Raw genomic sequence first — 22,989 nt, forward strand, 5'->3', positions numbered from 1 at the left:
CGTCACTTGTGTCGCCTTGCGACCTGGTGGGCGCGGTTCCAGATGACGAGCCCACCTGCAGCGAGGTCCCGGACTCCCAGCCAATGGCGCCTCCAATCGCTGTTGTGGATGTCGATTCTCTGTCGGGACAAAGCGCTGCTTTGCCCACATCAGCGCCTGCCGCCGCCGTCCTGCATGCTGGCCAATCCGCGCGGGCGGACGCGCGGAATCTCCAATCTGATGCCGCCTCACTGCCACCCCATGGCTTGCTGGTTTCTGCTGCTGGGGCTGACTGCCAGCCCGCAAGCCCCTCAGCGGCCCAAGCCCAGGTGCGGATCCTCCAGAGGCCCCAAAGCCCGGACAGCCCATCAGTTGAGCAGGCGATTCTGACGCCATCACCTACCATCAGAAGCGCGACACGCTTTGCGTCCCCCCCTGTCACGCTCCGCCGCAGCCGCCCGCGTGCTCCCTCGACAAGCTCCTGGACCCTTGGTGACTTCCTCACCGCGGCCACCAGGCAGCTCAGCTCGGTCCTCCCAACTCCTGGCCGCAAGAAGAGAAGGCAGCCGCTGAATTTCTCCCAGCCTCGGCGCGGGCGCTCGGCCACCGCGGCCAAGGCGAAGACCGGTGCACCGCCCACTGCAGAACGACGCGCGCAGGTGCAGATACTACGCACGCTCGGCATCGTCGGTGTGGATCAGGCGATCACCCCGGAAGCCATGAAAGCATACGATGATGTGTTTGCCGCGCCGATCCCCCAGACCGTCCTTGCGGCCATTGCGGCGCTGGTTGGTCGCGAGCTCCCCGTCGACCCCTCCGTCGCACCGGTTACCACGGTCATCGCTGTCAGGCCGATCGAGGCCTAGGCGCGCGTGTGGACCCCCTGTGTCGATCATGTTCTTATGGATCATGGCCTGAAAATTATCGTTTGGAATGTCCGCGGATTAAACGCTCGCGCTCGGCGCACCGCCATTCGCTCGTTGATTGTCTCCACCGACGCGTCGATCGTTTGCTTCCAAGAAACCAAGATGGAGTTCATCCACATGTCTACTGTCCTTGAAACACTCGGTTCGGACTTCGATGACTACGTTTACCTGCCGGCGATTGGCACCCGCGGCGGTATTCTGCTGGCCTGGAAGAGCAGGATGGTGACTGCTGACAATCACATGTTCAGCCCCAACACGCTTACTACCCAGGTCTCGACTCCATCGAGCGCTGATGCACCTTGGTGGCTGACCATTGTTTATGGGCCGCAGCAGGATCATGAGAAGATCGCGTTCCTTCAGGAAATCCGCGACGTGCGCGCCAATTGCGCCGGCCCATGGATGCTTTGCGGGGACTTCAACTTGATCTATCGAGATGAAGACAAGAACAACGGGAACATCAACAGACGCATGATGGGGCGCTTCCGCCGTGTTATCAATGACCTCGCGCTTAAGGAGGTTTACCTCAACGGTCGGCGATACACATGGTCGAATGAGCAGACCCGCCCACGCTGGTTCACCTCGATCGTGTCCTCTGCACTGCAGACTGGGAGGAGCGGCACGGAGAGTGCCACCTTCGCTGCCTCGCCTCGGTTGTCTCCGATCATAGCCCGCTCATTCTTGACTGCTCGCCTTTGCCCCCGGTGCATCGGCGTTTCCATTTCGAGGAGTACTGGACGCGTATTGCGGGCTACCAGGACGTGGTCGCGGCTGCTTAGAGTTCGGTGGACGACCCGAGCCCGTTTTGCCGCATCATGCGGCGCATGCAGGCCACTGCGCGCATGCTCACGAGCTGGAGTGCTCGCGCTGTGGGCAACATCCGCGACCAGCTCGCGATCTCGCGTGAGCTGCTCCTGCGTCTTGACTCGGCCCAGGAGCTCCGCCAGCTAACACCCCACGAGGACTGGCTCCGCCGACAGATCAAGCTGTCATATCTTGGCCTCGCCTCGCTGGAGCAAACTTTGGCGCGACAGCGCGCGCGCATCTCTTCCCTCAAAGATGGCGACGCCAACACTTCTTTTTTCCATCGCCAGTGCACCTATCGCAAGCAGAAGAACATGATCCACTCCCTGACGGTTGACGGCGCCGTGCTCACCGACCCTGCTGACATGGCCGCGGCGACCTTCGCGCACTTTGATTCTCTGCTCGGGACCGATCGCCCTCGAGACTGCACCCTTGACCTGCAGCACATCATCGAGCCGCCCGTCCTTGACGACTTGGAAGCCCCTTTCAGCGAAGAAGAGATTTGGCAAACCATAAAGCGCTTGCCAGCGCGCAAGGCACCCGGCCCAGATGGTTTTACCGTGGAGTTCCTTCGATCCTGCTGGCCCGTTGTCAAGCATGACTTCGTCTGCGCCTTCCAGCAGCTCCATGCGCTCCGGGGACGAGGATTCAGCTGCCTGAACCAAGCGCTGCTCACGCTGATCCCAAAGCGCGCCGACGCTGCCAGCCTGTTCGACTACAGGCCCATCAGCCTAATCCACCTCGTCGCCAAGATCTTCGTGAAGATGTTATCTCTCCGCCTTGCGCCCAAGCTGAATGACTTGACCAGTCCCATCCAGAACGCCTTCATCCCCGGGTGCAGCCTCCACGACAATTTCTTGATCGTGCGGCAGTCGGCGCGCCTCCTCCACCAGCTGGGAGCCCCGCGCATCCTCCTCAAGCTCGACCTCACCCGCCTTCGACTCCGTCTCGTGGCCCTTTCTCTTCGAGGCCCTGCGTCGATATGGATTCGGCGACCGCTTCCTCGGCTGGATCGCTATCTTGCTATCGTCGGCCAGCACCCGAGTCCTTCTGAATGGCGCGCCTGGACCTGCGATCTGGCATCGTTGTGGACTCCGCCAGGGCGACCCTGTGTCACCGCAGCTCTTTGTGCTTGCTGTCGACACGTTGGGGCGCTTGTTCTGCCGCGCTGCCGAGCTCAACGTTCTGCAACAGTTGCACCCCCGTCGTGCGATTCCCATCATCTCGCTGTATGCCGACGACGTCATCCTCTTCTGCCACCCCTCGCCTAGCGACACGTTGGCGGTCAGAGAGATCCTGCAGCTTTTCGGCCGTGCGTCAGGCCTGCGAGTCAACTTCCAGAAAAGCACTGCCACGATGATCCGTTGTGCGGATGACGAGGTCGCCCCGGCCGTCGCGACCCTGGGATGCCCCCTCGCGGAGTTCCCCATCACCTACCTGGGCATCCCCCTCACCTTGCGACGCCCGACGGCCGCCCAGCTACAACCCGTCGTTGACAAGACAGCCGGGAAGCTGCCCACTTGGAAGGCGCATCTCATGAACAAGGCTGGGCGCCTCGCCTTTGTCAAGTCCGTGCTCAGCGCCATTCCCCTACATCAGCTCCTTGTGCTCGCGCCGCCGAAGAAAGTCCTCAAACTCCTGGAGAAGATCCAGAGAGGATTCCTTTGGGCTGGCCGGGCTGATGCCCAAGGCGGCAACTGCCACGTGAATTGGCGCCGCGTCTGCCGCCCTACCAGCCTGGGCGGCCTGGGCATCCACGACCTGGAGCGCACGGGCCTCGCCTTGCGCACCAGATGGCTCTGGTTTGCACGCACTGATGGAAACAGAGCATGGGCTGGCCTCGACCTGCAGTTCTCTCGCGAGGAACGTGCATTCTTCTTCGCGTCCACCTTCATGATCCTTGGCGATGGAAGACGGGCTCTATTTTGGGAGGACCGCTGGATCAACGGACGATCCATCTCTGAGATCGCTCCTCAGCTGTACGCCCTCATCCCCAAGCGCCGCCGCAAAAGCAGAACGGTGGCAGACGGTCTTCAGGCGCACCAGTGGGCTTCAGACATTCATGGCACTCTTGGCATCCAAGAGATTGGCCAATACTTGCTAACCTGGCGAGCCATCGAGCATACCACTCTCTCTGCTGGACCGGACCACCTCCAATGGAAGTGGAATGCTTCAGGCACATACACCGCGCAGTCCGCGTACCTAGCCACCTTCCACGGCTCTACAGCCTGCCCGGCTTGGCAGCTTACCTGGAAGGGTTGGGCCCCTCCGTGTGTGAAGTTCTTCCACTGGCTCGCTAACTTGGGACGCTGCTGGACAGCCGACCGCCTCGCCCGCCGCGGATTGCCGCACCCTCCTCGCTGCCCGCTTTGTGATCAGGTGCCGGAATCGATGAACCACTTGATCCTGGAATGCCCCTTCACCAAGCAGGTTTGGCACGACGCCCTGTCTTGGCTGCACCTACCTTGCAGCGCGCCTAATGGTGAAGGCTCCCTGTCCGTCTGGTGGCGCACGGCGCGGCAGGCCACGCCCAAGCCGATGCACAAAGGGCTCACAACCGCAACGCTGCTGATCCCTTGGATGACCTGGAAGCATCGCAATGATTGCGTCTTCAATGCTGCAACCCCATCGACTAGCGTCTTGGTAGCAAGGATCAAGGAAGAAGCCGCGCTTTGGGCTACCGCGGGTGCTCGAGGCCTGCGTGTCATCCTTCCACAGACCTGGGACGTCCACTAATGTTTTCTAGTGCTTTTGTCTGTACCGGAGCCTCCTAGGAGGATGTTACAAACTATCTCTCTTTTCAATATAATGAAACGCGTTTTCTCGAAAAAAAAAGTGTTCTGCCACGGACAACTGTATGTGGCATTATCAAGAGTGACAAACAAGGAAGGATTGAAGGTGCTGATCAATGACAAAGAGTGTCCAACTGAAGATGTCGCAAAAAATATTGTTTATAAAGAGATATTCTAATTTACAGTGCAGTTGATCAAGATAACCTTCCCGCAAAAAAAAAGGACAACCTAACCACATGTTATCAACAAAATATGTACTTGGTGGGTGTGTTCATTTTATTTAGCTAATCAACATATATATGTTTGATCTCTCCACACAATATTACTTTTTTTTTGTTTATTAGTTACTTATCCCTGAATAATTTCTATCTCTCTTCTATCGTCTTTAAAAGAAACTGAAGCATAAATATCTTTAGGTAGCTACATGCAGTACTATATTTGATCGTTCTGGAGAAAGTTCACCAATGAATTCCACCTAATTAGTGATTACTAATCTCTCTTGCACTAACATTCTCATCTCTCTTACGGTTAGTCTCTCTAAAAAAATAGGCATCAACGAAGCCTCCTCAACCAAATAAATGTATGTGTACATATGTATCTTTATTCTTTCAACATAATATACAATTTCCCATTCATCAATTCTGTATCCATGAGCTAAATCTTTAGTGTTTCCACAAATAAGTTTTTTTGTACATTAATATTTCTATAAACTTGAGGATGATGGATAAGTCTATGTACTAAGGTCTTTGTGGGGCTGCAGCACATGGTCCTTTGGCTGCAGCACATGGTCCTTGTGGCAGTTAGGATAGAATCCCTGGCCATCAAGGACTGGCAGTTAGGATAGCATCTTAGACTAGCATCTTAAACTGGCATCTTAGCAGCATCTTAGACTAGCATCTTAGCATATGCTTGGCTGGCTAGCAGCCTATAAGTATGTATCCCCAACCCCTCAGGTTGGCATGGCATTGTGTGAGAAATAAACCAACGAAAATTGTCCCAACTCTCCTAGTGTCATCCACAACTATGAAATGCTCAGGCTGAAAGGTCTAACAAGTGGTATCAGAGCCAGGTTATCTTGTACCCTGAGCATTTCCTGCTTACCTCCCTCACCGGGAGCTGAGCAACCCAAGTCGGTAGCAGCAGCTGCTCCGTCTGCCTCTGGTTACCTCCCTCCCTCTGGACTGTCGAGCAGCGGCTCGGCAACAACAGCCTCTTCTTCACGCAACAGCCCCCCTGCAGCGAGCCATGTCTGCAGGTCGCTCTCAGCACACGGCTACCTCGAGCATGCGGCGCCGGCAGGAGGCCGAGCGCGCCGTGGCAGAGGAGCGTGAGCGAGCGGCTGTAGCAGCAGCTGCTGCGGCGGCAAGGGTGTCGAGGCTGGTTGCAGCGGAGCTGGCAGCAGCCAGAGCGGAGGTAGAAGCAGCCAGGGCGGAGGTAGAAGCAGCAGCAGCAGCAGAAGCAGCCCGTGAGGCTACAGCGGATGCCAAGGCACTCCGCGGCGGCCCCGGCAGCTCCAGCGGCTCCGCGCCTGCGGACGACGGCGCCGACGCAGATCGCGCCAAAGTGGCGCAGGAGCGGACAGCGCAGTGGGCAGCCGAGCACGCCCGCGCTCCAGGTGGAGGCGCGCACCGCGACGGCGGCTGCAACGACCAGGACCGCGGCCTCTACGAGGTCCAAACTGTGGTCAGGGATGTTGGTCCCAGTGTTGGGTGGCCTACCCTCACTAAAACCAACTACGTCGAGTGGGCCGGGATCATGAAGGTCAGGCTCTAGGTGCGGCGCATGTGGGAGGCAGTCCAGGACAGCAACGTCGACCACCTACAGGATCGACGGGCACTGGACGCCCTCATCGCCGCAGTCCCGCCCGAGATGCAGTTCTCGCTTTCCAACAAGCGGACTGCCAAGGAGGCTTGGGACGCCATCGCCGCAGCACGCATCGGCAGCGACCGTGCTCGCAAGTCCACTCTGCAGGCACTTCGTAAGGAGTGGGAGAGCCTGGCTTTCAAGCCAGGTGAGGACGTTGATGACTTTGCTCTCCGTCTCAACACTCTGCTGCAGAAGATGGTGAAGTTTGGCGATGCCACCTACACCGAGGAGAGAGTTGTCGAGAAGCTTTTTCGGTGCATTCCCGAGAAGTACAAGCAGATGGCTCGCTCGATCGAGTCGTTGCTGGACCTCTCCACGATGACGATCGAGGAGGCGATAGGCCGTCTCAAGGTCGTCGACACCGACGAGCCACAGCCTCCCTCGGGGCCCATCACCACCGGCGGGAAGCTGCTCCTAACTCGGGAGCAGTGGGATCCCAGCCTTGGTGACAGGAAGAAGGGGGAGCCTTCTTCCACGACGGGCGGCCGCAAGCGTGGCAAGCAGCGTAAGACGCGAAGAGGCCCCCCGGGCAGGGCACAAGGACGTGCCGAAGGTGACGCCCGCGGAGGCGCCAAGGACGGCGCCGCTGGCAAGCCCAAGCCGACACAAGACAATAGTTGCCACAACTGTGGCCGGTTTGGCCATTGGGCCAATGAGTGTTGGCAACCACGACAAGGCCAGGCTCACGTCGCACAGGCGAAGGAGGAAGAGACGGCTCTGTTCATGGCGCATGCAAGCATTGAGCTATCCTCAGCGACACCAGTCGCAAAAGCTCTCATCCACCTCGACGAGCCAAAAGCGCACGCTCTTCTCGGCGATGGCTCCGGGAAGGACAAGACTACGGGGTGGTGCCTCGACACCGACGCCACCCACCACATGACCGGTCGAAGGGAATTCTTCGCCGAGCTCGACTCCGATGCGCGAGGCTCCGTCAAGTTTGGGGATGCCTCCGCTGTGGAAATTAAGGGCGTCGGCTCCGTCATCTTCACCGCCAAGGCGGGAGAGCACCGGCTGCTCACCGGTGTCTACTACATCCCCGCGCTAAGGAACTCCATCATCAGCTTGGGACAGCTGGATGAGAACGGCTCACGCGTGCTGATTGAGCATGGGGTCCTACGCATCTGGGATCGCCAGGGTCGCCTTCTCGCCAAGGTACCCAGAGGTGGAAATCGACTTTACGTCCTTGATGTGCAGGTGGCACAACCGGTCTGTCTCGCTGTCCGTCGGGACGACGAGGCGTGGCAATGGCATGAGCGCTTTGGGCACCTTCATTTTGAGGCCCTGAAGCGTCTAAGTGCCAAGGAGATGGTGCGAGGCCTGCCATGCCTCGACCATGTGGAGCAGTTCTGCGACATCTGCGTGATGACGAAGCAGAGACGACTCCCCTTTCCCCAACAGGCGAGTTTTCGGGCCAAGGAGAGGCTGGAGCTCGTGCACGGAGACCTGTGCGGCCCGGTGACGCCAGCCACACCAGGAGGTCGACGCTACTTCCTGCTGCTCGTCGACGATCTCTCCCGTTACATGTGGGTGATGATCCTCGGCAGTAAGGGAGAGGCGGCGGACGCCATCAGGCGCGCGCAGGTTGGTGTGGAGGCGGAGAGCGGCCGCAAATTGCGCGTGTTGCGCACTGACAACGGCGGCGAATTCACGGCGGCTGAATTCGCGTCGTACTGCGCCGATGAGGGCATCCAGCGCCACTACTCCGCGCCGTACAGCCCGCAGCAAAACGGCGTCGTCGAGCGGCGCAACCAGACGGTTGTGGGGATGGCTCGAGCTCTCCTCAAGCAGAGAGGGATGCCGGCTGTCTTCTGGGGAGAGGCGGTGCTAACAGTCGTCTACATCCTAAACCGCTCGCCTACCAAGGCACTCGACGGCAGGACACCGTACGAGGCCTGGCATGGGCGGAAGCCGGCGGTCTCCCACTTGCGGGTCTTTGGCTGCCTTGCGTTCGCCAAGGAGCTCGGTCACATCGGCAAGCTCGACGACAGGAGCACTCCGGGAGTCTTCATCGGCTACGCGGAGGGCTCAAAGGCCTACCGCATCCTCAACCCAAAGACACAGCGTGTGCGCACGGCGCGAGACGTCGTGTTCAACGAAGGGCGAGGGTGGCAATGGGACAAGGCGGTGGACGACGGCTCGACGCCGACGTACGACGACTTCATTGTCGAGTACGTCCACTTCAAGGAAGCCGGGGGAGCAACCAGCTCCTCGTCGCCGGGCACGCCTACCCCGGCCCCCAAAACCACATCGACTCCGGTGCCTGCTACGCCGACGGCACCACAACCGGCGACGCCGCACACTCCAGCCCCGGCAATCACCACCCCGGGCTCATCTTCATCAGCACCAGCTCACGCAGAGCACAACCCGACGAAGTTCGCTTCTCCGCTCACTCACGACGAGGAGCGGATCGACGCGTATTATGGCGGCGAACCGCTGCGGTATCGTACGATGGAAGATCTACTCGGCGACCAGCCGGTGCCGAGACTGGTGCCACGTGACCTGGAGGCGCAGCTACAAATCGCGTGTGAAGACGGCGAACCACGGTCTTTTGCAGAGGCCGAGAGAGACGCGGCATGGCGCGCCGCGATGCAGTTGGAGATGGATGCGGTCGAGCAAAACCGCACCTGGGAGCTCGCTGACCTCCCTCGTGGTCACCGCGCAATCACCCTTAAGTGGGTGTTCAAGCTGAAGAGGGATGGAGCCGGCGCCATCATCAAGCACAAGGCTCGCTTGGTGGCCCGAGGCTTCTTGCAACAGGAAGGAGTCGACTTCGACGACGCTTTCGCTCCCGTGGCACGGATGGAGTCCGTGCGACTTCTCCTCGCGCTGGCTGCCCAGGAGGGCTGGCATGTCCATCACATGGATGTCAAGTCGGCATTCCTCAACGGCGACTTGAAGGAGGAAGTCTACGTGCATCAGCCACCGGGATTTGCGATCCCTGGCCAGGAGGGCAAGGTACTCCGCCTGCGCAAGGCTCTCTATGGCCTACGGCAGGCACCTAGGGCGTGGAACGCCAAGCTGGACTCCACGCTAAAGAAGATGGGCTTCGAGCAAAGCCCGCATGAGGCGGCCGTCTACCGACGGGGCAGTGGAGGAAACGCCCTGCTGGTGGGCGTCTATGTTGACGACTTGGTGATTACCGGCACCAAAGATGCAGAGGTGGCAGCGTTCAAGGAAGACATGAAGGCCACCTTCCAGATGAGTGATCTGGGGCTCCTCTCCTTCTATCTTGGGATTGAGGTGCACCAGGATCACTCCGGGATCGCGCTTCGACAGTCCGCCTACGCCAAGCGCATCGTTGAGCTAGCTGGGCTCACCGACTGTCACCCAGCTCTCACTCCGATGGAGGAGAGGCTGAAACTGAGCCGCGACAGCAAGGCGGAGGAAGTGGATGCTACGCAGTACCGACGCCTTGTGGGGAGCCTTCGCTACCTCGCCCACACACGACCGGACTTGGCATTCTCCGTCGGCTATGTCAGTCGGTTCATGGAGCGACCGACGTCGGAACACCAGCAGGCAGTGAAGAGGATCGTCCGCTACGTAGCAGGGACCCTCGACCACGGCCTCCACTACCCTAGGTGTCCGGGGGCGGCACACTTCGTCGGGTACAGCGACCACGCCGGCGACATCGACACCAGCAAGAGCACGAGCGGGATCCTCTTCTTCCTCGGCAAGTGTCTCGTGAGCTGGCAATCAGTCAAGCAGCAGGTGGTGGCCCTGTCCAGCTGTGAGGCTGAGTACATAGCGGCCTCCACCGCCTGCACTCAGGCGCTCTGGCTCGCTCGACTGCTTGGTGATCTTCTTGTTCAAGACACCAGAACGGTGCAGCTCCTGGTGGACAGCAAGTCCGCCCTGGCCCTGGCAAAGAACCCGTTTTCCACGAACGGAGCAAGCACATCCGACTGAGGTACCACTTCATCCGCAGCTGTGTGGAAGAAGGGAGCATCGAGGCGAGCTACATCAACACCACGGACCAGCTCGCAGACCTGCTCACCAAGCCTCTTGGGAGGATCAAGTTCCTCGAACTCTGCTCCAGGATCGGGATGATTCAACCCTCCCACAAAACGACGTACAAGACTTAGGGGGAGAATGATGGATAAGTCTATGTACTAAGGTCTTTGTGGGGCTGCAGCACATGGTCCTTTGGCTGCAGCACATGGTCCTTGTGGCAGTTAGGATAGAATCCCTGGCCATCAAGGACTGGCAGTTAGGATAGCATCTTAGACTAGCATCTTAGACTGGCATCTTAGCAGCATCTTAGACTAGCATCTTAGCATATGCTTGGCTGGCTAGCAGCCTATAAGTATGTATCCCCAACCCCTCAGGTTGGCATGGCATTGTGTGAGAAATAAACCAACGAAAATTGTCCCAACTCTCCTAGTGTCATCCACAACTATGAAATGCTCAGGCTGAAAGGTCTAACAGAGGAATAAATTGAAAGCGAATAATAAAGATCGTACCATTTTATTTTATTTTAGAATGGATATCAAATCTATTGAATCTACCCTCATCTCTCTCATATTAAGACGTCCAGAAGACACGATCCCCAACTCTAAGATTCCCTCTAATGAATAGTACCCTAATCTCAATCTCTATTCTACCAGCTCCATGAAAAAGTGGCTGCAGCATGGAGATCTAAATGTCTAATTTACTTGATCTTAAGTATGATTGCGGGATGGCGATTCTACCCATCGATTTATAATCTGGGATGAAATTTAGCTCATGTGACATGGAGAAAAATTTAGGGATTTCAGTACCTGTTCAGGCTCCGCCAAATCCACTCGGCCAAAGAGTTTGGGGGTGATGCTGCGATGTACATCTTCCCTCTGCATAAGGTATGGTTGGCGGCGCTACGCCACTGCGAGCGGCGAGCGACGGCGCATCCTACAAATAGTCCATACATGAATATCAACAGTATGTATGTACAGGTTATCTGCTAAGTAGAAATTTTAACTGCATAATTTTATAATTATCACCAGATCTCTTAAATTACTTAACAGACAAACTAAATAACTGAAATTATGAAGTGCATATGCCGCCAAGCAAAAGGAAAATGGGAGGTTACAGAGAGATTCATACCTATTGCTCTTCCTCCGCCTGACACGAACAACTGGCCCTTCAGCGCAGCGCCAAAACTCTCTGCCCCGGCTACCCCCCCCCCCCCCCCCCCCCCCCATGTCTTTCCAGATCAGCAACGGCGAGATGCGGCCTCCCGGGTGGTCGGCGCCAGAACCGCAGCCCCAACACAGGTCCCCGACTCGGCCAGACATGGACTCAAAGAGGACACCCTTACAAGCTTTCCTCATGCACGAGCAGCCCACTGATTTGGAGACCAGCACGCACGAGTTCTTCCGGAAAATCCGCAACGCCTCTACGAACCCGCCGCCGCCGCCACGGCAGCTAGCCGCGGGCCATCACGCGTTCCCCCTTGCTCTACCTTGCCCACCCCGTGGCCACGCCCGGCTTGGAAGATCAGCACCGCAGAAAACCGAAAGGGGATTGTTCTAGTATTGTACTGTATGTTATTTTCAAATGTGTATACAATGTAAAAAAAACGCTTGCATGACATTTCAAAGAAAATTTTTCGTGTTTCGAAACATTGTTCATGCACATTTATAGAAATGTTTATACTAATAAAAACATGCTCGTGTAGGTTAAAAAGTTGTTTATTGCCATTTAAAAAATGTACGTGACATTTGAAAGAAATATGCTCATGTTTCAAAAAAATGTTCATCAAATTAAAAAAAGCACAATGTAAAAAAATTGTGTTGAAAATATAATCATTACCGCTTAAAATGTAGGTGACAAATATAACGAACCCAAAAAAATCGTTAAAGAACCAAATATAAATAAATAAAAAGCAACCAAAGAAAGCCGAAGAAAAAAAACGAACGAACGCAGCAGCGATCAAACCCGATCGAGCGAGCGCACACGTTACTAGGCCGGGCCATACGTATGGTCGCTGCGGGCGAGAGGCATTCGCATAAACGGTTCCTAGCTTTGTAAACAAGTTCGATTGTCTATATATAATCTTGCGTATGATTTTCCGTATATTATTTTTAATCATGCTTCTAGAGAGATAAATTACATTGCCCGTGATTTAGCCAAACTAGATAGAAGTAAGGTGTGTGCGAGGTGGATGGAACATCCATCTATAGAGATTATTGATACTCTTGTAAAAAAAAACTATGATAATCACTTTGCAATAAAGAGTACTTTGATGTAGAAAAAGTACTATTGTCTATACTGAACTACAAGTCTCCACCCGTCAAACAAAAAAGAACTTGTTCGCAAAATGGCCTCGGTCTTCATTATTTTATTTCATTTTTGAAATTGGGTCTTCATTATAATGGGACCGTAACTATGCATCAAATGATGACACCACCACCTCGGGAAAATCGACATTGTAAGACTTGTTGACGTCGAACCCAGCCCCGCGACCCCGGGCGCTCGAACCCTAGCTGCCCCCCAACCCCCATCCACCTCCTCTCCCGCCGCCGTCGGCGGCGGGTGCCACCGGGCAAAGCCCGCGCGGTGCCGGCGGCGGCGGGACCTTCCCTCGCCCACCCTGGAGCAGGGCTGCGAGGGGCCTCTTCTTCAGTCAACGACGGAGCTCGGAGGCCGGCGCGTCGGTGGGGCGCACTGGCAGGTGGCGGTGGTGGATGGCGGCGATGCTGCTGGCTTGGGCTGGTGGCAGCACGACGATTCTCTTCGTGGCGGGATTCAGCCCGGCCAGTGGCGTTGGCCGGAGGTGGGGTGGCGGCCGGAGCTCGGCAGGAGGTATGGCGGAGCGGCAGGCCTGGCAAGCGTCGACAGCGAGGGGATGGCGCGGCTGGGAGGTTGCAGCGTCGTCTGGAGGTAGCAGTGCGAGTCCGCGGACAGGTTGGTGCCGGCGGTGCTATGAGACTCGGCCAAGATGGAGTCTTGGCGAGCAGCGCGCTGCCGGCCACATCTGTGCGGTGTGAGGAGCGGTGGTGCTGCTTGGCTTCACGGAGTTGCGGGTTCAGGCGTCGCAAAGGTTGTCCCTTGGAGTGGGCGATGGCTGTTGCGGGCTTCTTGGTCCTTGTCGGAGGTGTGGGGCGGCTGTGGTTCCTTGTCCAGGCGGGGTCTTGTTGGTGTGGCCGGTATTCTCATTGCCGGGCTTCCGGTCGTTGGCCCCTGGAGTTGCAGCTATATGTTGGCGAAGAGCTGCGGTGGCGGCGGTGTGAAGCTTCTGGGACGGCGTTGCCCAATTCTAGGGCGTGTGATGAGGTGCGACTTGCGGATGAAAATCTTGCTTGACTTTCGTCGGGCCGGCGGCGATGGCACCCGTGGGTGTAATTTGTAGGGGAACGCGACAGAAAACGAAAATTTTCGGTATAGCGAGCACGCCCAGGACCACTATGGAGACTGCATACAAGGTTTGATCTGATCCGTACCGACTCGAAGCGCAGCGGAAGAAGAGTCGGTGCAGATCCCCGCAGTTAGGATTTACAACCTCCCAACCGCGAGGATGTACTCCCTCTCCGGACAGCCCTTCGGGAGGCGGTCGGACAGTCCCCCGGACAATGTCGCGGACAGCCCTTCGGGAGGACCCTCGAAACTCGGACGAAGACTCGGACAGCCCTTCGGGAGGACACTCGAACAGCCCCTCAGGCAAAAGATCGAAACTACAATCTCTCTACGGGGTTGCACACATACGGTGTCAGCTATCCGGCAGGGCTTCGCCGTCCAGAACTAGTTCCTGCCGGAACCCAGACAGCCTTACGGCTCTACGAAACTCTTTTCGTCGGAGGGAGAGAAGAAGCCAGATAATGCATGGCATGTGTATGAGAGCAAGGGATGAGCTTTGGGCTGCCCACTCCTCCTCTATTTATAGGAAAGCCAAGGGGTAGGGATGGCTCACAAAAACCCAAAATGCCCATGCAAATGTCACACATGAAGGGCATAATGGGGAGTGAAGTGGAGCTCCATGGAGCCCCACACATGTGGCCGGCCAACCCCCTTGGGGGACCCCCATGAGGAGCATGCTTGGCCCCCAAGCCCTTCTAGAAGCCTTTTGGAGATATCCCAAAAGGTGACTCACCATAAAATATCCCAAAAAGCACTTTCACTATTCACGACGACATTTTTCAGCGTCTGTTCGAACTGAAAATATTTATGTGGGCTTAGAACATTTCCAGTACCCACCAAAATTATTTTCAACGCGTTCCGAAACAATTCCGGTTTAGTGATTTTCATCTGCGAAAAGCATCTGAAGTGGCTCCGGCAGCTCCGGAACATTTCCGGTTTTTATCTCAGAAAATTCCAAAAAGCTTCCAGAATGATTCTGGCATCCTCCAAGAATTATCAGGCATGTGCCGAAACCAATTTGACTTAATGGTGTATCTCGAAACAACTTTTCGGTATCATCGAAACTTATCCGATGACCTATCTCTGCGGTACGATTCCGCTGTCCGAAACTTTTCGGTGTCCGAAACTTTTTCGGTGATTTTCTCTCAGACTCCCTGTCTAGTATTCAGCGGATAGATGACCCTTAAGCGTGTGACCCTATAGGTTCGGTGAAGTATAGACATGACCTGGAACCCCTTCCGATCAATGATCAACATCGGAGCCGTGGACACCCATATTGACCCCTATACCCACACGAATGAATATTCGAGTGAACCTCCAGTTGCAGTGAGCTATTCCTGTTGCTTCGCGATATGTCACAAACACCCGAGGTGAGATTTATTGCATGCCCATGGACGAACAATTTGTCCACCATGCAAGTTACCTCGTTACCGGTTTTGTTCTCTTTTCTCGTTTCCGTGTTCCGGCATCCCAGTGATCAAATCACAATGTGTCTGGCCAGACGATGATGGATACCGTTACACCGAGAGGGCCCGAGTATATCTCTCCATCGTCGGAGGAGCAAATCCCAATCTTGAGCTATCTTGTTACTTCCTATACTTTTCCGTGAACCCGAAAGCTGCCGTAATAGCCACCCAGTTACGGATGACGTTTAACAAACCCCAAAGTTCACGAAGCAAGCACGAAGGAACTTGATACTCTCATGGTCTAAGGAATTATGCAAACATTAACTATCTCAATGATATTAACCATAAACTTGTGACGAAGGTATCTCATAGCATAATATCAATCCGGGTTGATTCAACACAAGCGTTCTACCAAACCATGTGCCCTCAAAATTGCCGGCATAGTCATGCCCATGATCAGGAAACAGGATCATCATGCAATACTTGAACTAGTCTTAGAGGCAAGACTAGGAATATATTTTACCGTTTATTATACCACACGTGCATATGAGTTCCCTCCGAGCCTCGTGGATATTGTAGACTCGAGAATCATTGCAGTTATAGCATGGATCATAAACATTCATTACAAACTTGGAGATACAAAATAACTGTTATTACTGCCTCTATGGCATATCTCCTACATAATTCCCCTCCTTGAAGGCGTCGTCGAGGCAAGTTTGTCATGTCCCTCGCTTGCTTGGAGTTGTGGCTGTCTCCGGGCGAAAGCCTTGATTTGGTTGGATCGGCACAATGACGGCGTTCCTCTGTTGGGAGCATTGTGTTTGAAGACATGATCGGCTCCTCGTCGCTCTCCTCCAGTGTTCGCCGCTATCCTCCTTGATCCTCTGCGGCACTATGTACGCCCGTAGCCCGTGTGTCCAAGACGGCGTCTTCCTCAAACCGGATCGAGTCTTGCCACCCACTTGCCACTTCTTCTTATGCTTTAAGAGTGGATGGTGCATCGACAAGTGAAGTTCTGTGGAAGTTGGTGTTCTTCGGATGTGTCCGGTGTCGATCGTGACGCGGTATTGTGTTTCGTTTAGGATAGGCTCTTTGCGTTGTAGCTTTCTACACGGTTGTTCTTCTTTGCCCTTGTTTAAGTGTGATGTTTGTGTTATGCGTGTTGTTCGCGACGAATGTAGTTTCTTGTAACTCAAATTATGCCTTCTATAAAGCTATGATACGCGTAGGCGTACTCTGAAAAAAAAAATGAGACCACCACCGACGCCGGCGACACGGCGACGCGGCAGCACCGCACCAGCAATGAGCACTTCTTTAATTTCTTCCCGCCGCAAATCCAAGTGCCGCATCCACCGAAACAACCCGATAACCAAACCAGCCACTTAGTTCACGGTGCTTTGGCTGCTTCACGCATGCCCCCAAAGCAAAGGTCCCAACTCACAGCGTGCCATATGCCCGGCCCGCCCAGGCCTTCAAACTAACGATTAAAGCTGCCGGCCGGCGCGGCGCGCCGTGTAGAAGCAAGTATGCAAAACTTCGCGTAGGACACAACAACCCACTAGCTGCGGCCTGGTCGAGCTTGGCGCAACGCCATTGGGCGAGGCGCCGCGTGCCGACACAGCCCGCGCCGGTGTGCGTCAGTGCTCGCTCCACCGATGCCCGCGGCCATCATGAGCTCGGGTCGGTCGCCACAGCCACACTCGACGCTACCACTATATAAGCATCAGCTCCGAGGCCATGAAACAGGCAGCAGCTAGCTTACGAGTAGCCCGCACACGTACTGAGTTCTAGTACTAGTGAACACTAAGCAACCACACTGTCATCTTAGCGATCGAGGTGAGGCGACGATGTCGATGAGGAGTCTGCTGGTGCTCGCTCTGGTGGTCGCGGCCGCGGCGTGCCTCGCGGCGCCGCGCGGCGCGCACGGGGCCGGCGAGTGCGGGAAGACGCCGGCGGACAAGATGGCGCTGAAGCTGGCGCCGTGCGCGTCGGCGGGGCAGGACCCCAAGTCGGCGCCGTCCAGCGGGTGCTGCACGGCTGTACACACCATCGGCAAGCAGAGCCCCAAGTGCCTCTGCGCCGTCATGCTCTCCGACACCGCCAAGAGCGCCGGCATCAAGCCGGAGGTCGCCATGTCCATCCCCAAGCGCTGCAACCTCGTCGACCGCCCTGTCGGCTACAAGTGCGGAGGTACGCAGAACGGGTCACCTGACAATGCCATGGCTTAATTATGTGTTGTTGCTCCCTGTCTGAAATCCTTGCTCTTTTTGCAGCTTACACTCTGCCGTGAGCCTCGAGGCCACTTGATGCGCTGCGGGGGCGATGAATGGATGCTGCTGAGTGTTGTTTATCAATCAGAAATAATGTTAGTTCCATGATGTGGAACGCCCTGTTTCAGAGGTGTACTGCCCTCTGTGTTATGTTCATGAGTATGAGTACCTTTGTTTCTCGAGGGTGTTGCAGCTATCCGAGCTATACCCCAGAATAATAAAAGAGTTATCTTCGTCAGCAAATTGATCCTTTGGAACGAATGAATTCACACAAGTGATGGACACACTGCAAAAAAAAAGTCGAACAGAAAAGTTACCACTCTCGGTATCTGCACCAAAACTGCATATATTCATACAAAGGTTGGTTATTAGCAAATTTGAAAGAGGATAAAAAGGACCGGCCTTTTTTTTAACACGGTACATATGCAAACGTTCATACACTCACCCATATGGGCACCTCCGAAAGATTAAGCCGGCACATCATTTTGAGATTAACGAAATCGCCGCATATATCTTCGTAGTCAACGGGAACATCTCCCACTGAACGCATGTTGCCGGAAGACCTGAAATGAATCCAGAAAAATGCGAGCACTAATGTCTAGTCTAAGACTTGAACTCGGGTGGACTTTGGATACCGTTGTCTTCCTATCCATCCAATCACATCACATGTTGATTCGCGATACACCTACCGACCTACCCCATATAATGTGCCATCCAATCTAAACATGAGATTTCTACAAGTACAAAAAAGAATATGAAGATCTTAATCGGATGACTTCGCGTAATTATTTACGGGTCAAACTAGCTATTGTCACTCCGTGGAAACAAATATGTAATTGAACAAATATTGTTATTCTCCTCTTCCAGTAAATCACCGGCGTCCTACGCCACCGCCAGTTCACCGGTGGGATATGCGGGGAGGACCCGACCTATTTTCGGGAGCCGTATTTTTTTTCTCCTGGGGCATAAGGTATATCTCTGTTTGACGGTGGCGATGGCGAGACGACACTGTCGTTGTCAGCATTACTGTAAATTCTACCCGCCTCAACCTCGTTCCAGTGATGCTTGCTCGTATCGTCGGGAGACATGTGGAAGATGGTATGTTATTAGATCTGGTTCTTCGGGTCTGGCTTTTTTTCCTACAGGTTTGTCTCGGTCACGCTGTCATGTGAAACGTGGTTCTATGTCTGGGTCCTTTGGCTCCAGTTCCGATGGATGAAGGTGCGGCACTCTCGGCCTCACCAGAAACACCAGAAAGCGTGTGAGCTTTGTGTTCCTAGACTTCGTCTTGGCGAAACTGGGGCATTTTACAGGCCTTCTCTGCCATGTTCTTCTCTAGGGCGGCAATTTGCTACCGCAGATCGCCGTCGGCATCTTCTAGTGTACATGGACGACTTCCCGGCCGCTGCTACTACAAGCTCACGGGCTTAAACAAGTTTGCTCCACTAAAACAGAGGCCCATCGGCGACAACGTGCTTTGCTCACATCACGCCGCTGGTGGATGCAACAGAAAGAAGAAAACATGGGATTCTGCAATATGTACTTTGGATGGTCATAGAAAACAAACACATGATTAAGATGCCAAATATCATGTACTCCTATAGGATTTGAAAACGATGGAATTCTTTAGTATGTACCTTTCGATCATACCTTTTTGGATTGCCGAAATTTTAAAACTTAGGAATTAGGGATAGAAAAAACATAGGATTAAGATGTCACATACCATGTACTCCTATAGGATTTGAAAACCCTATGATTTGCAATATGTACTTATAGAATTGTTGAGAGAGAGAGAGAGAACTTGGTGGATGGATAGTTTAGCACTAAAACTAACAAAATACAAGTTTTGAGTGACCGAACTTATCTTGGCATGCAAATATGGCGCCCCCTCGCGTATGCGACCCTATGTGGCGTTTGCGTGGCACGCCAGCGTGGCCATGGCCCACTCTCAGTGGGTGGATAGGGAGAGGCACTGGCTATCCTGCACATTTTTTGCAGAAAACCTCCTCATATGATTTTAAAATGCGCAAAAACCCTCCAAAGTTGGGAAGAGACAACCCTTGAATTTCTGTGCATTGCCCCCCCCCCCAACTGCATAACATCTTGACTTGCACTCCCCACCACTTCGCCTCCCCCCCCCCCCCCCCCCGCCGCCCCTCGTGTGCGACCATTCCAAGGCGGTGGTGGAGGGTGGTGCATGACGGTATGTCGGAGGCGATGGACGACCCTCATCATCGACTGTCAGGCGAATCAACACCATTTGTACGGCGAGTCATGCCCAACTCGCTCCCTCTTAGTTTTCTGGTCCATCTCTCACTCCTATTTCGGTTAGGGTTAACCGGAGACTCAAGTCTTTGGTTTACTTGCTTAATCCATGTATTGAGCGAAATATTTGTATGGATTAATTCTTGACGGCATTGCCCCTTGCATCCTGAATTGTGCTATGGTTTTTTTGGTGGCTTGAATGAGGCAATTTTGTGGAGCAAATTCGTTGGTCAATAACATGATGGCAACGGATTTGGCAACATTTGTGCTCAATTTTTTTAGTAATCTTGTGGGTCATGTGTTTTTCAAAAATCATAATGTTCCACAACTGAAAATCTTGTAATGTTGGTTAACCGAATTTCTATATGGTTTCGTTCCTAAATTTTTGTGAAATGTGTATTGAAGTTAACTGAAAATTGTGTGCACTGAATTTTTCTACAGTTAATTAACTGAATATTTATGACATTGTAACTACTGGAGTTAATTGGAATAGTTAGTTAAATGTATTGCTAAATTTGCTTAATTATATTGTATATTCTGTTGGTTAATTGAATTTTTGAATTGTTGTGACACTAACAATAGTACATTTAACTGCTTTTTTGTGTACTAGTGTTATCAGTTATGTGAATTTATTACCTGAATTTGTGCTATTTTGTTCATGCAGGATAATTTGATGGTTTCTTTACTTCAGATCCATCGTAAGGGTTTCTTTTATGAAAGTGGCAGATGATATGTGATGCAACATGTTGCAAATGATAGCTGCAATAATAGAGCACAAGAACTTGCTACTGCTTGTAGACCATGGTGGATTACTCCATAGAAATATTTTGCTCAACACATGTATTGAGCAAGAAAAACAAAGACTTGAGTGCATGATCATGCATCTAGTTAACCGTAACAGAGACAGGGCGAGGCAGGGCATGACTCGCCATATGATGGTGTTGATTCGCCGGCAGTCGACGGCGAGGGTCTTCCCTCACCTGCAACGCTGGTCACCATGACGCACCACCTCTGCCACCACCTTAGAACAAGAGAGAGAGAGAGAGAGAGGATGACAACAATGAAGGGGAGACGAAGCGGTGCGGAGTGTGAGTGAAGATGTAGCTCATTTGGAGTACCTATGTGAAAAAAATTAAACGATCGCCACTTCATGAAGGGGCTTTTTGCGCAACTAAAAGAACGTTAGTTTTTTTTTTTGCAAAAACAATAGCGCGGGGGACAACTAATGCTTCCCCGTATCCCACCCACTAACATTAGGCCACGACTACACTGGTGTGCCACGTGAGCGCCACATACGGCCGCAGACACATGGAGGCACCATATTTGCACATCCAGTTAAGTTTGATAATCAAAATGTGCATTTTGCAACTTTTAGCATTAAAACTGACCATGCAGCGAAGTTGTAGCACTCCCGTGTAATTACCTCGATTAACAATGATAGACACTATATGTATACAAAATATACAAACTTGTGTACAGTCCAATATATTTGATGTGTGATATGCTTTTTCAGTCTAACTACTCCCTCTGTCCCATAATATAAAAGCATTTTGGACACTAGTGTAAAAAACGCTCTTATATTATGGAACGGAGGGAGTAGTTGTCACTTGGCGTAAAAACGCACACTACAGGGTCTAGTTCAAACGGTGTGCCTTAATTAATAACTAATGGGTTTGTGTGTGCTTTTTGCTGAATTTTTAGTTCACCATGTGTTGTACTTCCTCTGTTCCTAAATATAAATCTTTTTAAACATTTCAAATAGACTGCAACATATTGATGTATGTAGACATATTTTGAATGTAGATTCACTCATTTTGCTTCGTATGTAGTCACTTGTTAAAATCTTTAGAAAGACTTATATTTGCGAATGGAGAGAGTTTTGTATGGTTTTTGGGCGGTTTCCCTCGTTTAACTGGACCAACTTGAGTAGTTGGCGTTTCTAAAAGGGAACTCTAATTGGTTGCCATCACTAATGGTTCTGCGTTCACAAGCCGTAGTATCAACCCTTCATGCCATCACAAACGCCGTACATGTATGATATTCCCTCCGTTTCTAAATGTAAGTTTTTGTAGAGATTCCACTAAATGAACTACATACGGAACAAAATGAATGAATTCATACTTAAAATGCATCTACATACATCCGTATGTAGTTTATAATGGAATCTCTACAAAGACTTATATTTAAGAACGAAGGAAGTACAGTACTAGATTGCAGCACGCTACGAAGGAAGTTGTGCCACACATTTATCGTGAGAAGAAAAAAAGGACGGCGCCACACACGTATCTTGTTCCCTCGAGCGTGCTATGCCTGTGCTTCTTAACGTAGAGCATAATTCTGACGGATGGTGCATCTGGCAGTGGGACTGCTGTGTCCATCACGAGGTTCGTGCTCCTTGCATGGTCGGCAATCCATGACACTGTATATATAAGCAGAAGCTAAGCAGCCGTTTAGCCACGACAGCGCGCGCGCACACAAGAGCCGAGCAAAGGGAGAGTAAACCACCACGAGCACAACAATGAGATCCCTGATCTCGGTGTCCGCGGCCGCGCTGGTCCTCGCCGCCGTCCTCGCCGCCGCGCCGCGGCTCGCGGGGGGGCAGGACGAGTGCGGCGCCACCCCGCCGGACCAGGAGGCCCTGAAGCTGGTGCCGTGCGTGGCGGCGGGGAAGGACCCGGACTCCAAGCCTTCGGACCGCTGCTGCGCAGCGGTGAAGGAGATCGGGGAGAGGAGCCCCGCGTGCCTCTGCGCGGTGCTGCTCTCCAAGATCGTGCGCCGGGTCGGGGTCAAGCCGGAGGTGGCCATCACCATCCCCAAGCGCTGCGACCTGGCCGACCGCCCCATCGGCTACAAGTGCGGCGGTACGTTACGTGCTGTTTCATTCATTGCTGGCTTGGTTCTTGGCCTAGGAATTCGTTGGATTATGAAACAGTCGACGACGCGTTGGGTGAGTAATCACGTGTGATTTTTCTTTTGCAGACTACACCATGCCCAGCCTGCAGCTGAAGGACTGATCGACGGTTTACCAGCACCAAAGCGGTTAAATAAGGCTAGTAAGTTCGTGTCTCCGTATGCAGACACCAGCACATTGTATGGAGTGTTAAAAAAATTTACTGTACATTGTATGGAGAAAATGATCCCCGTGCTTCAGTGGGCTTTGTTTGTGCCGTGAATCGAGGATGCAAAGAACGACGCCGTTGCGCCCAACTCTGAAAATGGCAGCATTTTCTGATTGTTGATTGCGTGAAAACAGAATCGAACACTTATCGTGTAGCCAGAAAAGACCATAGATTATGTCTGTATACAAACGCCAATAATCCCGATGGTAACGTGCGGGTATCCGCTAGCAAAG

General features: G+C 53.3%; 3 protein-coding genes across 3 annotated transcripts; all 3 read left to right on the plus strand.

Moving 5' to 3' along the window:
- The first annotated feature begins 1,007 nt into the window (after positions 1-1,007).
- On the plus strand, positions 1,008-1,681 carry LOC141041052 (uncharacterized). Its single transcript, XM_073507165.1, has 2 exons — positions 1,008-1,434; positions 1,509-1,681. The coding sequence occupies exons 1-2, from the start codon at positions 1,008-1,010 to the stop codon at positions 1,679-1,681; spliced, it is 600 nt and encodes a 199-aa protein (XP_073363266.1).
- A 15,154-nt stretch (positions 1,682-16,835) lies between these two features.
- LOC109753182 (uncharacterized) lies at positions 16,836-17,615 on the plus strand. Its single transcript, XM_020312104.4, has 2 exons — positions 16,836-17,292; positions 17,376-17,615. The coding sequence occupies exons 1-2, from the start codon at positions 16,950-16,952 to the stop codon at positions 17,390-17,392; spliced, it is 360 nt and encodes a 119-aa protein (XP_020167693.1). The 5' UTR covers positions 16,836-16,949; the 3' UTR covers positions 17,393-17,615.
- Positions 17,616-21,730: 4,115 nt separating this feature from the next.
- Positions 21,731-22,793, plus strand: LOC109753181 (non-specific lipid transfer protein GPI-anchored 1-like). Its single transcript, XM_020312103.4, has 2 exons — positions 21,731-22,498; positions 22,617-22,793. Exons 1-2 carry the CDS (start codon positions 22,156-22,158, stop codon positions 22,649-22,651), a joined length of 378 nt encoding a protein of 125 aa, XP_020167692.1. The 5' UTR covers positions 21,731-22,155; the 3' UTR covers positions 22,652-22,793.
- The last annotated feature ends 196 nt before the right edge of the window (positions 22,794-22,989 follow it).

Source organism: Aegilops tauschii, chromosome 2, assembly GCF_002575655.3.
Source record: "Aegilops tauschii subsp. strangulata cultivar AL8/78 chromosome 2, Aet v6.0, whole genome shotgun sequence".
Classification (NCBI taxonomy): Eukaryota; Viridiplantae; Streptophyta; class Magnoliopsida; order Poales; family Poaceae; genus Aegilops; species Aegilops tauschii.

Excerpts from the sequence above, each read along its gene's own strand:
- LOC141041052 (XM_073507165.1), top strand. The coding sequence starts at position 1,008 with ATGGAGTTCATCCACATGTCTACTGTCCTTGAAACACTCGGTTCGGAC. Across the intron at positions 1,435-1,508 it reads TAAGGAGGTTTACCTCAACG|ACTGGGAGGAGCGGCACGGA; the intron begins GTCGGCGATACA and ends TCTGCACTGCAG.
- LOC109753182 (XM_020312104.4), top strand. The coding sequence starts at position 16,950 with ATGTCGATGAGGAGTCTGCTGGTGCTCGCTCTGGTGGTCGCGGCCGCG.
- LOC109753181 (XM_020312103.4), top strand. The coding sequence starts at position 22,156 with ATGAGATCCCTGATCTCGGTGTCCGCGGCCGCGCTGGTCCTCGCCGCC. Across the intron at positions 22,499-22,616 it reads CATCGGCTACAAGTGCGGCG|ACTACACCATGCCCAGCCTG; the intron begins GTACGTTACGTG and ends TTTCTTTTGCAG.